Raw genomic sequence first — 24,674 nt, forward strand, 5'->3', positions numbered from 1 at the left:
TTTTCACTTGCTCTTTTGAAATAATGAGAAGAAAAAAAATCTGCAGCCTCTGAATTCTAATGCAACATGGGGTCCAGTCTATTAGGCCAGAACGTACAGACATTGAGATTAGATGCAAGCACACACAGATACATACTATCTGATGCCTTCATTTTTAAGAAAGAAACAGATGTCAGTTCATTATGCAGCTGTTTCAGCTGATGCTTTTAAATGAAGTGCACAGGAGGCTATTAAAATCAGTCAAGCAAAGACTGTATAAACAAACACCTGTGCTCATTTGGAGAGGTTCTACCATGGAAAAAAAAAACACGACTGAAACATGAAACATGACTAGACTGGTGGCCTGAATCTGATCCAGTAACAAATTCCCAATTGCCCTGGCACAAAATGTGCAGCCTGGGGAAAAGAGAAGGGATTCCTGAAAACTCCACAATCATTGATAGTCATGCAGGAGCCTGCTTGTTACATTTGTACTTGTTTTTGTATCAAGATCAAGGCAGTTTATGACCAAAAAAAAATAAAATAAAAATCTCTGCACCTTTTAATTATACGTTAGAAGAGATTACAAAACCTACTGCGAGAGTGTATTCCTCATAAACGGCAATAAAACTAACGAGCACACAAAAAAGCAGGACAACAAACTGACACCTCGGATCACAGATTTAATTATATACTCCAATACCATTAATCATTCAGTGCACACTATTTCTGACACTGTACAGTACGATATCTATGTAATGTATGAGATTTGAAGAATATTGTACTAGCTTTGGCATTTAAAGAAAAGAAAATACATTCGTAGTGCTGGTAGAACAATCTGTAAAGTGACAAATAAAAACAATTCAAAAAGTAATGTTTACAATTTACATTTACAGCCTCAATAACATTAAATATATTGGAATTAATCACTCTATATCCATAGGCTCTGCCAGAACAAATCTCAAGAGTAAACAAAACTAAAGCCTCATGGCTTCCTTCATACAATACGAACATTTCAAATTGCATCACACTTATCACATTACCAAGTGTAAAATAATTAGTGTAGGAGACGGTAATAAAATGACATTTAAATATTACAACTTGGAATGCAACCGTACAGTATGTGCCACCACATCACACCAAAGCAATGGGTCTGCATCCTCTGCTATGTTCACTATAGTTTGACTACAGAGCCATTGGTCCGCGTTCTCTGTCAATGACTCAATTTATTTATGTTTAATTTAAACACCTTGATCTAAATGTTATTTATTTTTTGAGCCTATCACCTTTTGTCACTTTGTGGGTGACAAATTGCGGCTGCCGTGGACTTAACAGGGGTGTTTTTAGTTTTTTTTTTTTTTTACATTAATTGAGACCTGAGCAAAACTTTAGTTAAACCTTCAGCGGGATAATAAGGTGCTGTATATATGTAATAGGAACCTTCTAGAAACCATTTTTTTCCTTTTCATACCGAGCTCGGGTGGTGGTGATTGGGATGCTGCTCTTTCTCTGGCAGTGGAAAGGTTCATAAGACAACACGTCTCAATAAAAACAACATAAGACCAATACAATGTAAGGCAGTCAGAGCTCCATGTAAATGTTCAAAAAGCCCCCCTAAGAAGAGAAACCTTCCTGAAAGGTTCCAACAGGAACTCGGAGTTAAAAAGGGAGTTTTGTTCAAAAACACCTGTATGGATCCCTAATATAACCCATTTATATGACTCAAGAATACAGTTCTGTAATGAAACTTTGACTTTCAGTGTCATTGACGGGCTCTTTGCCAAACCCTTCCGAGGACATCTGGTCTAAACTCTCAAATTATGAATATCAAATATCCAGTGTCAACTTAAACTCTGATATATTCTCTATGAAAAGTCCGATGGAGACTTCAGAGTAAAACGATTCAGTGAGGGTTGTTGACAGATCCAGGGGTCCAGGAAAAACATTAAAAACGTCAGCACCCAGGGCTTTCTGAGATTGCATGTTGGATCATTCAATTACCTGCAGTTACACGTTACTGTCACAGGAGTTGAGCAGCAGGAGCAAACTGAATAATGAATGTCTAATGGACGGATGCCAAAATCAACAACATAAAGAACATAATCACCAGCGTGTGTTAACTGCATGATCAAATAACAGTCCAAAGGCTGCATGTGGAGTAGATGCAGCCGCCGAGCACTGGTGGCCGTCTGAGTGAAGGGGCCGAGAGGTCGCCCACGGGTCACAGCATTCAGACATCTTTGTTTGGGAGCGCCATTGTCTGATGGGCTTTTGTTATTGCAACTTGAATGTGTGGTAGGAGACACAACAAAAAATAAATAAAAAAAACTAAAACAGGATGGAACAGGTAGTACTGTGGGGTCACTTTCCTAAAAAGCGACAGGTCTTTGTTGTCGAGGAAACTTAGTATCCTTGAGACACACTGGAGTAACTTTCCCTATCAGAGCCATCGGACCTCTGAGAGAATGTCTGCTACTCACTGCCGAACACAGACCGACTGGGAATACGTAAATATACACCAACAATCACGCTGAATTGAACTTATGATTAATCCAATTTCAGTAACAATTAAACAAAAATCCACCTCATAGACTGGATCGTTTAAAGAGAGGGGAAACTAATTGCCTCACCGATTTGGAACAACCAGGTGTTAACAAATTGTTTTCCCAAAATTAAAAGGAAACTAATACAAATAATTTGTGAAATAAGAACATTTATTATAATTAGAATATGAATCGGATTTAAAACTACAGTACGGTTCGGACTGTGGCAGCCCATTGCTCCCATTGATGATATAATGCCACAGCACTCATCCCTCCACTCACAGAGTGAATTAACATGATGGCCTCTCAATACACACTGTACACACTACACACACAGGTTTGTGGCACTATCTTTGTGGGGACCCGTCATTGACATAATGCATTCCCTAGCCCTAACCCCTAACCCCTTACCCTAACCTTAACCATCACAACTAAATGCCTAACCTTAACCCTTACCCTCACCATAACCTAATTCTAACCCTAATCCTAAAACCAAGTCTTAATCCTCAAACAGCCCTTTAAACTTGTGGGTGTAGCTGTCGGGACCCCACAAGTATACTGGACTCCTGGTTTTTGGACCCCACGAATATAGTTAAACAAGCCCACCCACACACACCCACACACATACCCACACACGGTCACACAGTCACACTCCAAGCGCTGGGCAGAGTAAGTCCAGCTCCTTTTGTGCCTCTTCATCCTGAGAAAAAAATAAATAAATAAAAATCTTCAAAACAATTAAATAAAATTGGATCTTGCGGATTGAATAACCCTTTGAGATGGATGTAAACACAGTACTGCAATAGTATAGGGATGAGGTCTACCTCTTTGGACAAAGTATTCATTGAAGAAGCAGCTTGGCACATCTTCCTAGCCTCGTCCCTCTGCCCCAGGTCTCTGTAGCACTGTCAGAGAGAAGAAACAAAACCCCCTCAGTGCCTTGTTTAGTCTCAGTAGGATCCCACAGAACAGAGCACAGTGTTGTCTCAAAACAAGCAATGGCAATGAAAGTTTCTGGTACTGACCTTAGCTAGAAACACATAGTTAGGTTTGGAATATCCTGGCTGGATCTCCTCAACCTGATAAAAAAAAAAAAAAAAAAAATGTCTTTTAGCTTTTAAAGACAATTGCTTTTTATAATGCATATACCAATACAGCCTCTTTTGCACAGAGATTCCGCAATACTGCCGTGAAGAAGACCAGCCATTACTCCGGCTTTGCTTATTTACACTAAACCTAGTCTTTATCCTTGACGTTCCACTTCCGGGATTGCTCCGGTGTCGCAGGAAATTCCGCCGGATGCATGTATGTCCGTTTCCTTGGAATTTTAAACTGCGGTGGATTTCTGAGGACTATGGTTACCTGCTCCTCAGATCTCTGCAGGGTAAATCCAGACAGCTAGCTAGACTATCTGTCCAATCTGAGTTTTCTCTCGCACGACTAAAACAACATCTGAACGTACACACGTTCCACCAAAACAAGTTCCTTCCGGAGGCTATTTTGTAGCGGCACCGTGGCTCTGTCACCGCCCATGACGATTGTGATTGTTTAAAGAAATGCCAATAAACCAGAGCACGATTTTCTCCCATCCAGGAATGCTGTGTGGACTAGCCAGACCTTTCTCTGTCCTACAGCGTGTGGCGGTAGGTCTGGCAAAGCGAGACTACACTAAACCAAACAACCGCAGCATAATGCCGCCCCAGGGTGTGATTTTAGATAGCCTGCCAGCAATGCAAAAAGAAAAGAAGCAAGACGTGTAACACACTAGCGTCAGCGTCTAGTGTGTGTGTGTGTGTGTGTGTGTGTGTGTGTGTGTGTAGTCCCGCCATGCCGGCTGTTCTCTTTTACACAGACATTGGCTCTGTTACTACCTCCGCTGTCGGCCTACTTGGTTTCCCCATTCTGTGTCCGTAACTTTTATACAGTACAGCAGAATAATGCATTCCCGCCTTGAACAGGCTGTGTGAAAAGGGCTTATATCACTCAAGCTTATATCACAATTTTATATATATTACTAGGAGTGTCACAAATCAATCCACGATTCAACATTTTTTTCCCAGGAAATTTATTTGATTTATTTTTCATTTATATTCAGGGACAGCAATGCCACAATGAGAGCAACTAGATTTAACTGGACTAGATTAAATGAAGATTTCAATGGTCTGGACGTAAATGATCTTCACCCAAGCATGTCAACAGTTCTTCCTGTACCATTATAAAGGCCTAGAACTATATTTGGCTTGACTCATTGCATTGCCTCTCGTTCCCCTGCAGCTCCTACAACCCAAACAGCTCTGTGACTGTAAGTCAGGTACAGATAACCACAGGTTAGAGGCCGGGGACCTCCGTAACCGGGCAGGATCTATTTGTTAAAGCTCGACAGCCTCACTGGAGGCTCTCCTCCAGGTCACGGGTGGCATGTTTGAACAGGGAACACATAAATCTAATTGATGTGTGAGATACACAAGACATGAGGAGGAAGAGGCCTGAACAGGAATATTGGCAAGAAGATAAATTCATTTCTCTACTATATAAGCCTTTGAAATGTGGGAACACAGATTAAGCCATATTAAATACAGAGCGTTTGTTTTTTGAAAACTGGGTATAGGAGCGACCTGGAGGCAAGTTGCAAATGAACGCTAAACAAACAGGACACCGTATGTGACATGTGTCATTAATCAGGGCAGCTCAGGGGAGAAGATGCAATTAATGAAACCGTATGGAAATAAAAACAATCATCAATAACAAATTGTAATCAGTCCCTATTTTTGTGTAATTATTTTCTGGTATTTTCTTGGTGGTACCCGGCCCACAGACTGAGTGGAAGAATTCCTAAAAGCTCAAGTATGCTTCAAGCACTGTGCTTTTTGGGTCATCTAACAGCATCTGAACTCCCCTCCCTCACATCTTCCCAACATCGGAACTGGGCAGCTACGTCCGACATTTTTTGGAACTTTCTGAAACCAAAAGTCGCGCCCACTTTATGCAATGTTTGTCCAGGTGTGTCGAGGTTTTAAAAAAAAAAAAAAAAAAAAAAAAAAAAAAAGAGACCGCAACACTGTGATTACCTTTGAATCCGTGTGTAATCCGCTAACACCATTTGTATAAGTCATTGCATCTCACCCCTCTCTGTGATAGCAGGCTTTTCACACCGCGTTTTATTATGTGGAGCGAAACAGTTGTGAACACTTGCTGTGTGCACGCTACACACACTAAGTCGAAGAGGAGGAGAATGATTGCAGGATGAGTCACTGTACCTTAAGAAAGTTTTTCAGTGCATCTTCAACTGTGGCACTTGGAGGCTCTCCAAATAATGTTGCAGCAACTTTCCTCTCAATCCATGACAACTGAGCCACCTGTAAAATAATCCAACACCTCAAGTCAAAAGACAATTCTTCGCAATAGTTTGAGGCTACGTTGTTTTGAAACAAAAGCGATCTCCGTCCACACAAGTGTTTTAGCTCCATATCACAACTAATGTCTGTTAATATCTGTCCATATTAATACGTCTGACAATGCATATGATATGACCATTCACACGCACTGGCCTAGCGCGTGCCAGTTTAAACAGGAAGCAGATTGTCTGACTTTACGCTAATCATAAATGTATAAGTTGAAAATACAGAAAATACTTTGGAGAAAGAACAATGGGAAAAAGTAAGATGCTTGTTGTGGTTGGGTGTGGTTAGAAGGGTGCTTTAGTTCACCTGTAACCACACCCAACAGGGGTTGTCACGGTCATCCTTGAGCGAGGTGACAAGTAAAGCCACTGGAAGATTTCCAGGGGAAGTTCAATAACTCTTTAAAAGGTCCCACGGCATGAACATTTCACTTTATGAGGTTTTTAAACATTAATGTGAGTTCCCCCAGCCTGCCTATGGTCCCCCAGTGGCTAGAAATGGCGATAGATGTAAACCAAGCTCTATCCTGCTCTGCCTTTGAGAAAATGAAAGCTCAGATGGGCCGATCTGGAATCTTCCCTTGATGACGTCATAAGGAGGAAGGTTACCTCCCCTTTCTCTGCTTTACCCGCCCAGAGAATTTGGCCCACCCATGAGAAAGAGACACATCATGGCTTGAAAACAAGCACAGCTTGTCAAGGCCACATCCCCGCCCTCCACCTTGTCCCCCCCCCCCCCTCTCTCCTCCTCAATTGCATTTAAAGCTACAGACACAGAAATGGCACATCCTAAGTAAAGCTCATTGTAGGACTGGCTCGTAGTGGCTGTAATTCTGCACCAAGGCTGAATTTTGGGAAAGAGACTTCAGATACAGTATTAGGGACCACTAAGGTCTATATAAAAGAGACTTCAGATACAGTATTAGGGGACCACTAAGGTCTATATAAAAGAGACTTCAGATACAGTATTAGGGGACCACTAAGGTCTATATAAAAGAGACTTCAGATACAGTATTAAGGGACCACTAAGGCCTATATAAAAGAGATTTTAGATACAGTATCAGGGGACCACTAAGGTCTATATAAAAGAGACTTCAGATACAGTATTAGGGGATCACTAAGGCCTATATAAAAGCATCCAAAAAGCAGCATGTCATAGGACCTTTAAGACATCACTAATGAGTAGGGCTGGGTAGCGAATTCAGTGCTTTTTAGGCACCGACGGAATTGCCTCTAAAGTATTGAGTATCTAGAAATGCCTCGTCATTCAATACCCAAATTTCAGGAGTAAATCTCATCAGCGTCAGTGAGACAATAAGCATGTTTCTACCAAGATCTAATAATGCTTGTGATTGGCTGTTTAGTGTTACACATTGTAGAGGCATGCAGGGAAAACTTTACGTTACGCACAGAGACTGGGCTCACATAGAGCTGGATAAAAAAAAAAAAAAAGATTTGTGCTGCAATGTTGTAATTTGTTTTTGTTTTATAAAATTGGTATTGAAAAAAGGATCGTTTAGGAACCGGTATCGAAGTCGCGGCATTGGTATCGGTACCAGTAACAATTTTTTTGTAACGATAACCAGCCCTACTAATGAGCTGTTGTGAATAGCCATCAGCTTCAAACTTTTCCTAAAACAGTTCCTTAAAACTTCCAAAAAAGGGTCAACGTTCCCTCAGGTTTCCAAAATAACTTTTCAGTGACATGATGGACATTCCACAGTCAACATTTGTTAACAGCTATGTTTAACCTAATTCAAATTTCTCATCAGATCTTGCTTAGGCATATTGCTGCTGTCTATTGAGATATTGATGTAATGTGGAGGTTTTTCCTTTTTGTCTGTTAAACGCAATTACAGTCAAGCAACCAACAGTAAAAAAAAAACAATTGCATAAAAACACTTTACAGAAACAAAGTTAATGAATTATTTGGGTATTGTATTGGATACATTTTAGCATGTATCAGTTTAGTTACATATCATTTTTTTCTTAAGTATTCCAGGCCAGACTGCGACTGTCCCAGTATTTCCACGGCCACAGGTACCCAGTCCACCAATACTGTTCTACTGACACTTTTTTTTTTTTTTTTTCCCCCGGCAGAAGATGATAATGGCCAGGAGAAGCCTGGTTCAAACATGTAATGTTCCTTCCTTTTCACCATTCATCAGACTAAAGTCTAATTGCAGGTGTAGCGTTGCTTTGGCATCATCCCAGGAGCTTTCAAACAGAACCGCTGGCTGAATAAAAACACTAGATCTTTGTTGAACATGAGCGCACCACAGACAGCCCTTAAAACTCAATCCATGAAGATATCAGGTGTTAGTGCGCCACTACATGTGCACAGTCCCTCACTCCTTCTCTGGTACCGACAGTGTACTGGGCTGCAACTAACGATTATTCTCATTGTCGTTTTATCTGTTGATTATTTTCTCGATTAATTGTTTGGACTATAAAACGTCAGAAAATGGTAAAAAGTAAAATGTCGATCAGTGTTTCCCAAAGCCCAAGATGACGTCTTCAAATGTCTTGTTTTGGCCATAACTCAAAAGATATTCAGTTTGCTGTCACAGCAGAGAGAAGAAACTAGAACATTTTCACATTTAAGAAGCTGAAATCAAAGATTTTTTTCCTTTTTTCATTAAAAAAAAACAAAAACAAAAAAACGACTCAAACTGATTAATCGATTATCAAAATAGTTGGCAACTGATTCAATAGTTGACAACTTAATCGATTAATCTTTGCAGCAATAAACCGCTGGAAACATTTATATGTAATGACAATAATTAGTCATCACAATTCATTTTCAAAAAAATTGGTAGTGATAGAATGATTGGCAGACAAGACATGGTCGTCAAAGAAAAACAAACCTCAGGGAAACCTAAACAGTGGGAATGAATGAGGGGAAGCCGTGGGTGGGTTAGCAAAAAGGAGGAGGGAGGCCACGCAGACATGTCAGCCTCCATAAATCACTGTGTGTATATGTGGGGAGAGATGGGAGAGATATATGTGCTGTGCGCAGTGTGTCGGGAGGGTCACATACAGCATAGCACCAGCGGCCCATCAGGTAGTAGGACATGGGGTCTTGTGGCTTCAGTTCAATGGCTTTATCCAGATGATCCTGGGAGGGGAGGCAGACACACAGACAGACAGGGAGAATATTTACACTGTTGATTCATGACACGGCTGCTATTTCCACTGCCTTCTGTTCTGACCTGATCTGTCCTGCTTCACCAACCCACAAGTATTTCAAAAACACCTCTCACACACGCAATCTCGCCGAGCGACCACACACTCCTGGCTGTCACACACACCCTCCCTCGTTCTTTTCCCATTCTCCCTCTTTCGGATTCAGGTTGTTGTTGTTTTTTTCCTTCATATCGTCCCTCTCTCCGGCTCCAGCGCTCTATGCCTTTCTCTTTCACCTGTCAAGGGTTTTGCAGGTACACAGTGTTTTGGGGGAAGCTGCTGACAGAAGATAAAATGCTACGTGCCGTTGTTCCACACTCCCTGATCTTATGCAACCGAACGGCTGTAGGAGTGGCTCACTGGCTTAAGTGATAACGAGTAGTCATTCCCCTCTGCTCTGAGTACATGGGAGAAGCAAATGTTCGACATGTATATAAACAATTTATACACATAATAGTGCAAGTGTTTCATTAAGTAGTCACAACTCGTTTCAGAACCGTCCCAGACACAACATACGGGCCGTTTTAGACAACAACTCACCTTAAAGATGTATCCGTTCTTTATCTTGTTCTGCACTGTGTCATATTCTGCCATAATGCCGCACATGATGGCATACCTGTGGAGAGACAGTATTATGTTGATCAGTTGTGTATTAGGTGTCTACAGGTTACACTGCTTGGCTCATTGTTTCAAGTTTTTACAGATTTTCACAGAGACAAAATAGAATAGAATAAACTTTGTTGTCCAGCAGAGGCAGGAAAATTGTCTTTGGTCTCACCAAGGAAAATATAAACACAAAACCTGTCCACAAGATGAAAACGGCACATTAACAGTCATTGCATTCATACCCATGGTGTACAGCATACACTCTCATATTTAAGTTTAGTGTAGTTTGTTGACCACATTAAGGCCGGGCTACACACCGGCTGCGTGGCGTGTCCTTTTTTTTTCCGGCTCCCATGTTAACAGGTTAGAGCTTACACACTGCCTGCGTGATACGCACGCCTCAGAAAACGTGTGCATGCTAGAAATAGAACCGACGCCTATTTTTCACGCGACACACAAGCGTGTTGGAAGCGTTTCCAGGCAAAATAGAAAAGGAAAAGATGTTTATGTGTCATTCTGACACAAATACATATTAATAAATGACATGTTGATGTTTGAAAGTCTCTAGCTTTTGACATAAATGCAGATATAAATGCAATAAAAATAAGGGCAGGATCTATTTGTTAAAGCTCGACAGCCTCACTGGAGGCTCTCCTCCAGGTCACGGGTGGCATGTTTGAACAGGGAACACATAAATCTAATTGATGTGTGAGATACACAAGACATGAGGAGGAAGAGGCCTGAACAGGAATATTGGCAAGAAGATAAATTCATTTTTCTAGAACGAAATATTCTATAGCCTATTTTGCGTTAATACTGCCGACGTTGTCTTTGCTGTAATCAAATCAGTATATATTTATGTTTAACATGAAGTATGCTACTGCTTGAGTGCAGTAAATCAATTGGAAACATCCATGTGTACAGACAAGGCTAGCAGCAGCAGCGCTGCGTCAGACACGTTTCTGGTGTGTAAAGACATCGAAAAATCCACGCAGCCGCCACGCAGCTGACACACAACAGAAACCACACTCAATTGTACTAATTGCAATTGGGATAAAAGAACCCTTGTAGATCTTTTTTCTTTGCGTCGCCCTGAGGGGAGCGACTCAAACTCAGGGTGGAGGGGATGTGTTTTGTCATAGATGATTGACAGGGTTTTCCTGTGTACAGCGGTGTTTGAACTGATTTTCACAGATTTGATGTCCCCCGCCTCCACCTAAAACGTTGCGTTATATTTTCTGCTGCAATTAGAGTAGACAAGATCCTCTTTTTAAGAGCACAGCTGACAAAATTCTTTAAGAAAACAGGAGATAGAGCAAATGAGTAAATAAAAAATAGCGGTTTTAAAATCTCTCCTATCCATTTTTTTTTTTAATATATTCAAAATAAACACAAATAAAACTCTTAGATGTTTGTTTTTTTATACAAACAGAAAATAATGAGCTCTGCTCTGAGAAGCATAAGCTTGGCTTGAACACACATTAATACATTTACAAGTGTGAGAAACTAAGATTAAAAGGCGTCAGTATGCTTCAACCAAAGTGCTTGTTGGATGGTTGAACAGTGTCTGAAACCCCTTAACCCCCACTTCTTTCCCACGTTTGAATTGGGGAGGCTACGCCTGACGATTTTTGTAACCTTCCAAAACCGAAAACCTGTGAGCATGCCCACTTCATGCAGTGATGGTCTGAAAGTGTGTGCAGTTATCCCCACGCGCCTTCGAGTCTGGTCGTATTTTAAACATACCACAGCCTTGAAAAAGTCGGGGATTGACACAAGAGCACCTCAACACCATCTCTTAATCCAGTCACTCAGTTGGTTCAGCAATTTGAATCTTTGACTCTGCTACACTTTGCCTCATTGTTACAATGAAGACAGACTTGAGTATCAGTGGAATTACTGCACCGTTAGATCAAAGAACTTTATTACGGAAGAGTATAAGATTAACTCAAAGAGTTACAATAATAGAAAAAGGCACCGTTTTATGTTGCCCAGTCCTGACTGACTACAGTACAGAAGTCAAGTAGGGAAGCAGGGATGCTAATTTCGATTTTTGTTTCTAACCGATAGGACCCTTGTTAACTGTCCGTGCGACCGACAAAAGTCTGCAGCTGTCCGTGGAGCGTGTGTCTGAGCCCGTCTCCACAGCATCCACCTGCGAGGTTGTCAGCTGTGTGTCTGCCCGGCACACTCTGTGTGTAGGATGGCCGATTTAACCCGCCAGTCCTCATCGATATAGTGGCATGTGTCATGTTGCTCTCTGCTGTGGGCGCCGTGCAGCAGAGAGCTTTAAACGCAAAGCAAGTTAACTAGCAGTTATAAAAATACATGGTATAGACTAACATTTATAATCACATAAAAAAAAATATATATATATTGTTTTTAACAGATAGTATTAATCTGTCAAAATTCGTATTGTCGGCTAGCGGTTAAACGGTTCTATCCATATAGAGAAGTTTTGCGTAGGTGGGAGGCTTGGAGAGAAATTGGGCAGCACCTTTCAGTTACACCACCTTTTCTCTGGGTCACTGACAATGAGCAACCGAAAGGACTGAAAAACCACCAACACTCAACCTTCTTTAGCGAGACTCCTCATTAGGCACCCTCAGCGGAGATAAGCTGCTCCACTTTATTCCTTCACCCACTAATGAGTATGCCGACTCGGCCCAGTGGGCAGGTGGAGGGGAAGCAAAGTGCAGTTTCAGCTTCGGGATCTGTAAGTCAGCATGACGCTGAGGGTTCGGAGAGGAGGAGGAGAGAGCTGATCAAAGTCTTTTCACCGCAAGGCTGCTTTAATCCTGCTGGTACTCTGTCAAACACCACCGAGCGACATAAATACCTTTTTATATGAAGGATCAGCATGCATAAAGGTCATCTGACAGTGTCGTCTGACATGGTGGTGCTGATGGTAGATGGAATCTGCAACTGTGCGCGTGCGCACCGAGGTGTCTGGTATGTGTGAATGGATTTTTTTTTTTAATGGGGCATGAATTGGTGGTGGGCGGCTGTTCCCTGAAGTTGCTCTCGCTCTTTTTTTCTCGCTCTCTGGATTGTGATCGGGCACAGCGTGATAACACAGATTACAACACCAAGAAAAAACAAATACAAAAAAAAGGGTGAGATGTAGTGGGCTGTGGCAGAGTGCAAATTGTACTACATGATTAGCAGGTAATTACTAATTTAAGATAATGTAGGTACACTGATCTTTCTAACTGGCAAATAAGAAAAACTGGGCGATTTGACTTCAGTTGACAATGTTCCACCCACTAACTGATCAAAATGTACAAAGAAAACAAACATCACGTAAACATCATGTGGTTCTCATCATTACTCCCACTTACAGTGGGGCAAAAAAGTATTTAGTCAGCCACCAATTGTGTAAGTTCTCCCACTTAAAAAGATGAGAGAGGCCTGTAATTTTCATCATAGGTACACTTCAACTATGAGAGACAAAATGAGAAGAACAAATCCAGAAAATCACATTGTAGGATTTTTAATGAATTTATTTGCAAATTATGGTGGAAAATAAGTATTTGGTCAATAACAAAAGTTCATCTCAATACTTTGTTATATACCCTTTGTTGGCAATGACAGAGGTCAAATGTTTTCTGTAAGTCTTCACAAGGTTTTCACACACTGTTGCATCTTCAATGCCCTTGCTGATGGAAGGAGGTTTTCACTCAAAATCTCACGATACATGGCCCCATTCATTCTTTCCTTTACACGGATCAGTCGTCCTGGTCCCTTTGCAGAAAAACAGTCCCAAAGCATGATGTTTCCACCCCCATGCTTCACAGTAGGTATGGTGTTCTTTGGATGCAACTCAGCATTCTTTCCCCTCCAAACACGACGAGTTTCTCAAAAAGTTCTATTTTGGTTTCATCTGACCATATGACATTCTCCCAATCCTCTTCTGGATCATCCAAATGCTCTCTAGCAAACTCCAGATGGGCCTGGACATGTACTGGCTTAAGCAGGGGGACACGTCTGGCACTGCAGGATTTGAATCCCTGGTGGCGTAGTGTGTTACTGATGGTAGCCGTTGTTACTTTGGTCCCAGCTCTCTGCAGGTCATTCACTAGGTCCCCCCGTGTGGTTCTGGGATTTTTGCTCACCGTTCTTGTGATCATTTTGACCCCACGGGGTGAGATCTTGCGTGGAGCCCCGGATCGAGGGAGATTATTAGTGGTCTTGTATGTCTTCCATTTTCTTATAATTGCTCCCACAGTTGATTTCTTCACACCAAGCTGCTTACCTATTGCAGATTCAGTCTTCCCAGCCTGGTGCAGGTCTACAATTTTGTTTCTGGTGTCCTTTGACAGCTCTTTGGTCTTGGCCATAGTGGAGTTTGGAGTGTGACTGTTTGAGGCTGTGGACAGGTGTCTTTTATACTGATAACAAGTTCAAACAGGTGCCATTAATACAGGTAACAAGTGGAGGACAGAGGAGCCTCTTAAAGAAGAAGTTACAGGTCTGTGAGAGCCAGAAATCTTGCTTGTTTGTAGGTGACCAAATACTTATTTTTTTTTTTCTCATTTTGTCTCTCATAGTTGAAGTGTACCTATGATGAAAATTACAGGCCTCTCTCATCTTTTTAAGTGGGAGAACTTGCACAATTGGTGGCTGACTAAATACTTTTTTGCCCCACTGTATAGCGCGGAAAATTAACAGTGATAGGACAAGTACTAACCACACCACAAGCAAAACCTTATCTGCAAAGAAAACACAGGCGGATAAAATTGAGTGTAACTGTATCCAAAAAAAGATGTGTTTATTTTCTTAAGGTTGCGTGGGGTGCGGCCACGCTGTCACTGGTTGGCAATGGATGAGTGCAGAGCTCCACAACATCACAGGAGCAGAGATGCTATCTGTCTGCAGTTGTGCCGCCTAGCTTCCAATGAAAACTGCTGGATGTAAAAGGCTTTGAGCAAATCCATCACTGGTGAGCAAATATCTGCAGCGAGGAAACGGAGCCAGGACACAGCTGGATTGCACTTGGCCACCACATGTTCATCAATCAAATGTTTAGCTCCTGTCATACAAGTAGCAAGAGCCTCGCACAGTATCTAGTGGTGCTACGATCTGACTCGATACAATTTAAACAAAAGTGAGAAAATCAAAGGAACGTTGGCTAAAAAATGTGTTTGTGACAAGTGTGAACAATTCTCATTCTGAGCTGGTGAATTGGATGAGCTTTTAACAAAAATACAGTTAACAGCTTAGCTAAGGGGACCATTTGCTTGATTAAACACTTTTTAGCCAACAACAACTTTCGGATGGATTGCCATGAAGTTTGGTAAAGATATTCATGTTCCCCTCGGGGTGCATTGTAAAAACTTTCACTTTCCAGGTAGCATCATCATTAGGTCAAACTTTTACTTTGTCCAGTACTTTGGTTTTAATTGCCAAATACTTGCAATGTTTAGTACTTTTAGTGTTTGTTTAGTGCTAATTAACAAGGTTAGCATGCTGACATGCATGTTGAACATGGTAAACATTACCTGCCACACCGCCTCACAGAGCTGCTAGCACGGCTGTAAACTCATAGCCTTGTTAACACTTGCAGTAATGCAATAGAATAGCTGAAACAATTAGTAAAATTAATTATTTGTCACTCAACAGAAAATTAATTGACAACAATTTCATAAGGTATTAATCACTTACAAATGTATAAAGCAAAAATGCCAAAGGATTAGCTGGTAGCAGCTTCTTAAATGTGAGGAGTTGCTGCTTTTTTTTCTTTTACATATCACTGTAAATTGAATATATTTAGGTTTTTTGAACAAAACAAGCAATGTGCAGACTTAGGAATGAAGGAAAACGTAAAAATGTAGGGACTTGTGACAGCCATTGTTCAATATTTTTGGACAGTAACGATTATTCAGCAAATTGCTAGTAAAAAAATGATCGTTACTTATGCAACATCCTGCTCTAATTATAACATATTTATACTAATAAAAAAGAAGTAGTCCTAGCTTCTATTAACTTCTTGACATCACCCACAATGCAATGTGCCATCCAACCAGTCAATTATACACTAATGAGCCCAGCTAAATGCAATCTTTCTTCAGGAGTTATGCTCAGAATTCACTAATCTCTCTCTCTCTCTCAACAAGCATGCTGTAATACGCTGATGTGATTAAATGCGATACATCTTGCATCTTGCTGGTGGTGAGATGAGAGCGGCCAGAGCAGCATACCAGAGTGGAATAGTAATCATAAATGCTCAGGTTAGGGCTGTTGGAGAGATTGCTCAACATCCAGGCTACCGCAAGACATTTTGACTTGTCTCTGATTGGCTAGCTCTAACATTGTTCAGCATGTAGGAATTCTGGCAGTGTTTACTGGGAAGTATGTGGACCCGAGAGTGCCAGTGGGAGAGCTGCTCATGATTGCGGCTGCAGGTAATAGCGTTGGCTCATCTCGCCACCTGGACTTTCCCCCTGCACAGTTCACTAGGGGGAGTTTGCATTTGTGATAATGTCACAGCTCATCCTCAGCCTGTGCTTCTTTCTTTCTTCCAAAAATAAGAATCTCAGGTTGCTTTCACACCTGAGCTGTTTGGTCTGTTTAAAGCAAACCCTGGAGCGTTGCATCAGATAGTCCAATTGGTTTGGGGCGGTGTGAAAGCTCATTCGAACTCTGGTGAGGACCAAACAACTGAACTCTGGTCCGCTTGAAAACGCCGATCTCGGTTCGCTTCCAAGTGAACTAGAGTTCGGTGCACTTCAGGTGAGAACGCGATCCGAACCAAACATACGAAGTGAACCAAAGCAACGTACATTTACTAGCCTGCAAATTCAACCTTGCACAACATCTATGGACTTTTATATGATTTCAGGGACGATAACTGTCAAATACATAACCTATTATGACCGTATGTTGCTCATTGTGTGTGTAACAACCATCATCATCATCATCATCATCTCTCTCTCTCTCTCTCCTTCACTCACTGTCGGTCAGCTGCTCAGATTGATTGCCTTCTAAAATATTAGAAACACTAAAGCAAAATGGGAAAACCCCTAGATATTATAAATGTGGCGCTCTTTTATTTCTGAGACCAGGACGTGTTATAGGTGTGAAAATGACCTCTAAATCCGACCGATTTTATGTGCCATGCTGTAGGTGGAGTGTGGGTTTTGGTCTTACGCAACATATCTATTGTTGTTGTGTTAAAACAGCACCAGGCCTTCAATGCAGAGGCGGAGAGAAGTATATAAGGAGATGGGATGTGTGAAGGGGTAGAGAGGTGTGCCTCGCCTCAGGGCCAACCTGCTGCTGTTTACCCTTTCCTCACTGAGTTGAAATACTATCTCTCCCCGACTGTCTAAGGCCAGAAAAGGGAAATATCAAGAAGAGCAGGAAAGGTGGGCGGCAGCAAGACATGACAGGGGGAAGATGAGAGGAGGACAGAACACTTAATTGTGCAAAGTTAGTGCGCCTTTTTAGCACGGCTCAGTGAAATTCCCCCACACTACTGGCCAAAAACAAAAGGCCTAAGTGTCAGCTTGGTGGAAACAGCAGATTGATTTCAGCCTTCAAATCCAAACATAGAGAGCTCATTCAAGACAGAGAGGGCCAGGCAGGGCGCCAGGCTAAAACTTGCACAGAAACAGGAGCAGGAATTCAAGGACAACCTGTGCGAGACAATGTGTGAAGTGCGCTGATATACATTTCCGTGACAAAATGAGCTGATGGGGTTTTCTTTCCATGGGGGGTTGGTGGGATTTGCAGCCACGTGTCAAGTGTTCCAATAGCGATGAACCAGAGAAACAGTGAGGTCTGGAGTTTATGCACACACACAGGGTTTCCACGGCTACTGGGAACAGAGCACAATGCTGCCACGGTGACACGCACGATGGCTGCGACAAACAGAGGCACGTGTTTGAAATTAAAGTTGTCTTTCTAGAGGACGCCATCCTCTCCCCCCCTCCTCTGACTGGCACTGTCACAGGCTCCCTGCTTAATCCACAGGCCTTTGTACAATCAGAGAGGCCCTACAGCCAGGGATTTACACGGGCTGCATTCACACGGTGGGATCGTTGAAAACGCACCTATAAACAAAGCCGGCGATACAAGAATGCAATCACAACTTGTTGCCGTCAGCCTAAAGAGACTATACAAATAGGACTTCACACTCGCTGTCACGAATGACCCCTATGTAACTAGGGCTGGGTACCGAATTCAATACATTTAGGCACCGACCAAATTACCACTGAAGTATCGAGTATCGAAAAATGCCTCGTCATTCAATACTGAATTTCAAAAGATAAGGAGTAAATCTCATCAGCGCCAGTGAGCCAAAAGGCATGCAGCATGCTTCTACCAAGATCTAATAAGGTTTGTGATTGGCTGTCTAAAGTTACAAGTCGCAGAGACACGCAGGAAAACACTCTACGTTACACAGAGACTGGGCTCACGTAGGAGCTAAAAAAATACATAAAAAGATCTGATTTTGCATTTTCTTTTTGTTTTATAAAAAGTAGCACTTAGGTAAGTAAGAAAAAAGTATTGTTTAGGAACTGGTATCGAAGTCGCAGTATTGGTATTGAACATTTTTGAACGATACCCAGCCCTTTATGTAATCCAACGCAAGCATACTGTATGCATACCCACACACATTCATACACCCATAGACAAAAAAAAAAAAAAACATATTTCACAAGATCGCACTTGTGTTCCACACATCAGCTCTGTTTTATAAACGGGTTTACTAGAAAGCTCTATGGCAGACATGACGGCTACACATTACTGGAGTGTTTTTGAAGAACGAAACCTGAGACGAGAGAGTTGGAGGTGTGTCCTCTGAGATGCACTGCAAAAAAATAAATAAATAAAAAGAATAGTCACAGTGTGGAGAGCAGTGGAGATGCTGACAGTATGCATCTCAATGGTGCTCTTTGAGTGCCTCAATACACATCCAACTTCAAAAGAGGCCTCATCTGCCTCTCCTGGGAAAAAGTACAGAGATTTCGTGCATGACAAAGTGGGAAAGTATGCCTAATCTCTTGCGAAGTGATGACTGTTATACGGACATCACATCCATTCATCACTTCAGATCCTCAAACGGCTAATGTAAAGGCTCAGAAAGGTTTTGAGGTTTGCAAATGTATTGCAACTTGTCGCTGCACATCAACAGTGATTTATATGTAAAAGCTTTGGGTTATTTGGTGTAATCCCTGGTTCTAGTCTGAGATCTTTCGCTATGGGCATTGAATAGGTGCTATACAAATAAATACAAACTCACAGAATGAGCTTCACTGCCATTTAACCTGTATTTTAATATAAACTTTTGTGAATATGGACACAACACTGGAATTTTGAGGCAGATGCCAAAACCAATATTCAAAATTCTGATGATATATCAGTTTTTGCTGTTTTCATATTGCAGCACCTTTAATTAGGAGCCCTTAAATCTGGTCATTTGTTACTTAAACCTGTATGTGTTGATACAGATATATCTATTAAATGCTGCTTTCGGGCAAAAATAAAATGAGGCCGTCATCCCAGATGTTTCAGATACAGTAGACCCCTTAATAATATTAGCCTCGTTATTGTTTTCGATCTTTCCTACTCTTGTTGTATGCTAATTTGGACAACATGAAATGAGAGGCAGACATATTTACAGAATCATTCTGCAGCATGCTGCAATGTGGTGTGAAGATGATCACTTTGTCAATACTGCGGTTTATAACCAACTACCTGCAAAATGAATTGCATTCCCCTCAGCCTCAGCCTGAGCTGTAATTTGTGTTTAGTTCTAACTAGCATGCGACGTGTAATGTACACCGTGTGTGATGCAGGGTTACTATAGTTTAGAATGTTCAATTCTTTTTTTTATTTTATTTTAGTTTTGACTTTCGAATTTCATTTTAGTTTAGGTTAGTTTTTAGCGCGTTTGCTAGTTTGAGTTTAGTTTCAGTTTTTTTTAGAAAGATTTCGTTTTTATATATTTGGTTTTAGTTCTACAGTAGTCTCAGTTTGTTTTTGTCAGGGCCAAGTGTAATTATGAACCAGAATTATGTAGCTACATACACACAAAATACATGGTTGGAGAACTGTAGTAAATAGCCATGATGTTTAATGTTTAATCTCGGCTCTACTTTAGTGTCCGATGTGAAACAGTGCCATCTCCTGGAATGTCAATGTCAAGTACGTTCAATTTCTATATATAAAAAAAAAAAAAAAACCTAAAACAATTTGCGTTCATTTTTACAATATAGTTTTAGTTTAGTTTTAGTTTACCTTGAATGATTTTTCTTTTTATTTACTTTCAGTTTACTAAAATTATTTTTCACTACTTATTTTCATTTTAGTTTACTATAATAGCCCTGGTGTGATGTAAACTACAAGTTACAATGTGTGATGGATTATTGGCTGTTACGGTTCCCAATATGGAATAGCTGTGTGTAATGATGAAATGAGCTGAGTCCCAGTTCACAGGCTGGGTCTTTACAGGAGCACAGCCCATGAAGGAGGGTTCCTTCAGAGGACCTGCAGGCCAGGCTGAACCTGCTCCTCCTCCCCAAAAAGGACTGTCTAGTCCAAAGCTAATTTTGGCTGTTGCAAAATGAATTATGGGATACTGATGAGTACGGAGTATACACTGATTGTGTCCCTGAAAATGTAGTCCTTTCTCTGCTGCATAAAGGCCGATTTATGCTTCTGCGTTAAATCGGCAACGTGGCTACAAACATAGGTATGTGGAGACACGTACCCTACGCCGGATCTGGACGTGCACCTCCCGAAAAATGTAACTACATGTCGCGCCGAAGCACGTGGCTTGGTAACGTTGCATTTCCCCCAACTCATTTCTTGGTTCTCCTTCTCCATAAACAAAATGAAATCAAGTAGAGGGTAAACTTTCCTGCTCCAGATTTCCCACCGTGGTCAGAAAGAACAGGGGAGACACTTTGTTTCTCTCACTACGCCTCTAGAGTCGCTACTCGCTCCGAAGCTAATCGCCGTCACTCTCTCACTCGCTCTACCACACACTCCCCACGCACACACACATGCCGGCCCTGCTATTTTCTTTAAGAGTTTGACGCACAAGTATAAACTTCATGCCACTTACGTAGGCTACAGCGAAAGCTCTGCGTGAAGCTTCTGCAGAACCATAAATCACGCTTTAGGGGGAGCCATTGAAGGGAGGAATTAGCTTTGTTAGTAGGGCTGCACGATATGAGGAAAATCTCTAATTGCGATTATTTTTGACTGATATTGCGATATAATGTACGATATTGGAGGGAATGATCATTTTTGTATCATTATTCTCATTTTCATTAAAAAATATTTAAATTAAAAACTTTAAAATGATTAGTGTGACTTTTGCGAGGATCTGTACCAAAAAAAAATGAATATGTATAGGATTTGTAGGTCGGGACGTCTCTGCAGCACCTTAATGGTTTGATACATATTTTGCCTTTAACAAATACAAATAAAATATTGTAAAACTCATTTGGTGGGATTTGTTACTGTATAATTTGTTCTAAACTTTAATATTCAGGTAGGTCATAAACAGACGCTAATTGGAGATGTGTAAAACTGATTTAACATGACAGAGTTTGTCTGTCATCAAACTTAAAACACTTCCAAGTTTCAGAATAAAGGTTTTGGTGAGCAGCCATCCAATTATACCTGCGTTGCTAGGATTTTGGCCGACTACAAATGAGCCAGCAGGCCTTGTTTTAGTTATCATAACACATAATGAGCAGAGGTTGTAAACAATTATGGTTAACTGTGTACAATGAACATATTACAACAACAGTTGTGTTAGTTACAGTGCATCCAACAACAGTTCCCTTCGTGCAGGGACAAATGAGGACACTGTGGCCCCGTCTTTCATTTTCTCATCAAGCTGGTGGGTCGAGAAGATCGACAGCTGTTGCTGTTGTAGTTTTTTGCTGTATGTCTATTTCTGTGTATGTACATTGGGAGCAACGGAAACGTCAAATTCCTTGTATGTGTACACACTTGGCCAATAAAGCTGATTCTGAAACTTACAGTACACAGCCTACTGTAGTTCTATTACTATACTGTTTATGTGTCGGTGATCAAATCTAACATTTCAATTATGACATATATTGTGTTGCACCAATTGCACCAGAGTATTTTTCCACAAAAAAAAAAAAAAAAAAAAGGTAAAAAATAATTTTTAGATCTTTCACATTGAAAAGATTATTTTGCATTTATGTGAACTCATTCAAACAACACTTCAATAGAGTTAAACGAGGGTAGGCAATGGAAAGGTAAAAAAAAAAAAAGCCATCCATTCACTTGGGCTATGCCAAGAAGTCTATATAAAGTAGTTTCAGTGGCAGAGCAGGAACTGACTGACAGCGCGCCTCAACAACATCTGCCAAATTACAACAAGCTGGGCGGCATTCAGGAAAACAGGTGACAAGTTTTCTCACGGCATCGGCACACTAAGTAAACAGTTACCTCAGACATAAACTTACTTGCAACACAGCCTGGCACCGTCCCCAGTCCCTGCCTCCTCCCTTCTCAAAGTGCAACTTTGCCCTGTCCATTCAATTTAGATGGCGTTTCTGCTCAGTTTAAGGACCTCTCAAATTCCATTAGTGGATATAGGATTAAGAATTAAGCTTTTTTAAAACTGTTGCTCTTAATTAACCAAACAAACACAGCCTTCTATTTCACTTGATGCCGTGAGTGCAGCGGTATGTGCATGAGCTAATGCTAATTATTCCCTAACGAACAGAGCAAACAGTGCTGCTGGCTTGAGCAGGCAGTTTGGGTCTGTTTTTCATGAGAAAACGACACACGCGTGTACAGAAAGTAACCGCAAGATCTCAATTACACAGTACACTGATTCAGGGAATTCATGGTAACAAATGTGCACATTGGGGGAACTATTAGTATTTTAAAAATAAGCAAACACAGGACACTGTTTACTGTATGGACATTATATTTGCGCAGAGCTCAATGTTGAAAGGAGTTGGGCAAAGCCAAATAAAAAGGGCTTTGTATCATTTTGTTGTAGCTGCATTCCAAAAAGACTTTGCCGTTGCAGACTGATCTGAGAGCTGCATCTGGTGCAATCTTCTCTCTATTCCAGCCATGAATTCCGTGTATGATCAGCAGTCAAGTTTTTACATGAGCAGATGAGGAATGCACCACTGGGGCCTGCACAAATACAAACGGGATTCATGCCATCAGGCCCACTCTGCACAACTAATTAAAAGCAAAGGGGATTTTTCCCTGAGTCACAGAGCAACCGGGGAGGTATACAAGCAGAGAAGAGGTTCTCCCGGTTTCCTTTGTCTGAGAATCACCTACGGCGGCAAAATTCCCCTTAACTTCATGTCATACTAAGGGCCACTCAGAGAGAGAATTATCAGCCATTTTGAAATGTCCACTAGCATCAGACAGATGCAACAAAAATGAAGTTTCTGTGGGACAAGTCAGACAATACATCACAGCCACGAGAATACGTGTAGGGCATGAAATGCAGACAAATGTTATGAGCTGGACACAAACCCACAATGCCTTGGCGCCAAATGTATCACCAGCATAACGCCAAGCACTAAATATGTACAGCTCGTCCTGTGAAGCAACCATCAACCTAAAGGAACAGCAACAGAGTATTCCAGTGTAACTGCCAGTCTATCTGAGCAAAGTTAACCCTAGGGCGTGTTTACATTCCTCAAACTGCATGTGATGCTATCAGGTGGATGAGGGCCTGATCTGCAGGAAGGAGATATTTGGGGGTAAGCTACTATTATCTCACAAGCATGCAGCAATGCTCTGCTTAAAAAACACTACTGCATTCCTTCATTTGACAAAAGATGCACTTTTTCTTTGCATATTCCATTCTGTGTGGGTTTGGTCCAAACAGTAAACCGACAGAATTTAATTCACTGTCTTTTACCCCTGTGGGTTTTCTGCGATGTTCCTGTGGAATTATTCAAGTTACATTTGCTAAAATTGCCCAAAAAAAATGCGATGCCTGCTCCAGGCCGAGACGTCACTCAAAAGCACAGACCCCCCCCCTTCCCAACACCTCTCATCAGGGGGGGAAGTACCTTAAAGCCCGAGACACACCAAGCCGATAATCGGCCGTCGGACAGTCTGGCGAGATCAGTGACTCGAGTCTGTTCTGTGCCGTCGTCCGTCTGAGGGGCCGTCAGCCTTCATTTTGGCCGATTTGACACGTTGAATCGGAAGGCGGGCACTGCCGGCAGTCGGACTCAAATGACCAATCTGATTGGTAGAGTGCTAACCCGGAAACGAGGAGCAGGATGAGCATGACCAGAGTAGAAAATCTTTTAAAGTGACCTTTGTCGATCTGAAATTAAGACAGATTCAGCAACTGCACGGCCTATTTCTCATTTAAAATGTTTTCAGAAACACGTTTCGGTGAACTATTTTAGTACAATATGAGATCGTATTCTGAACAAACCGCCATGACAGTCTGTCTTTGAATTTGCAGAGAAACCAGACCCATGTGACACGTTCGTCCAATCAGCTGCCGGTTTTCATTTTTGGGCGACAATACAGATTAGCCTGCTGTTATGTAGACGCATTATGTCTCGTCGCTTCGGTGTGTTCCGAGGCACTTTTTAGACCAACTCGGGGAGACTGATCGGTCCAAGCTGATCAGTAGCTTTTGAATGCGGAAGGAAGGAAACAACTCAAACCTACCACTGATGACTTTCAGCACATGTGGGGTTCAGGCTCACTGCCTCCTCACCGACTTTCTTCCCTAAGAGGAAAGAAAAGACAGACAATAGATAGTGACGCTCCCTTGGAACACAAATTCAACACGCGCAATTCACCCCATGACGTTCTCACACGACAATAAATAAGAGAGCGTGGATTAGTAGAGTCAATGGGTGTGAGAAAACACAACAGGATAAACATAAATCAAGAAAACATTACCGGGCACCGGATTAAAGCGATAAAAACACAAGTGACATGAAATGCAATCCAAGGAGAGA

At 41.5% G+C, this 24,674-nt stretch overlaps 1 protein-coding gene across 4 annotated transcripts in view; it reads right to left on the reverse strand.

The window, feature by feature from the left end:
* Positions 1 to 649: 649 nt before the first annotated feature.
* Positions 650 to 24,674, reverse strand: part of rmdn2 (regulator of microtubule dynamics 2) — a 41,064-nt gene continuing 17,039 nt past the window's right edge. For all 4 annotated transcript variants that reach the window (XM_078272905.1, XM_078272904.1, XM_078272907.1 and 1 more), the window contains exons 5-11: positions 24,379 to 24,439; positions 9,649 to 9,724; positions 8,963 to 9,040; positions 5,780 to 5,878; positions 3,548 to 3,601; positions 3,347 to 3,427; positions 650 to 3,222 (exon numbers count right to left, since the gene is read on the reverse strand). In XM_078272905.1, the coding sequence (XP_078129031.1) occupies positions 3,169 to 3,222; positions 3,347 to 3,427; positions 3,548 to 3,601; positions 5,780 to 5,878; positions 8,963 to 9,040; positions 9,649 to 9,724; positions 24,379 to 24,439 (503 nt within the window). In that variant the 3' untranslated portion in view covers positions 650 to 3,168. The remainder of the gene's footprint in view (positions 3,223 to 3,346; positions 3,428 to 3,547; positions 3,602 to 5,779; positions 5,879 to 8,962; positions 9,041 to 9,648; positions 9,725 to 24,378; positions 24,440 to 24,674) is intronic.

This window comes from Sander vitreus, chromosome 17 (assembly GCF_031162955.1).
Source record: "Sander vitreus isolate 19-12246 chromosome 17, sanVit1, whole genome shotgun sequence".
Classification (NCBI taxonomy): domain Eukaryota; kingdom Metazoa; phylum Chordata; class Actinopteri; order Perciformes; family Percidae; genus Sander; species Sander vitreus.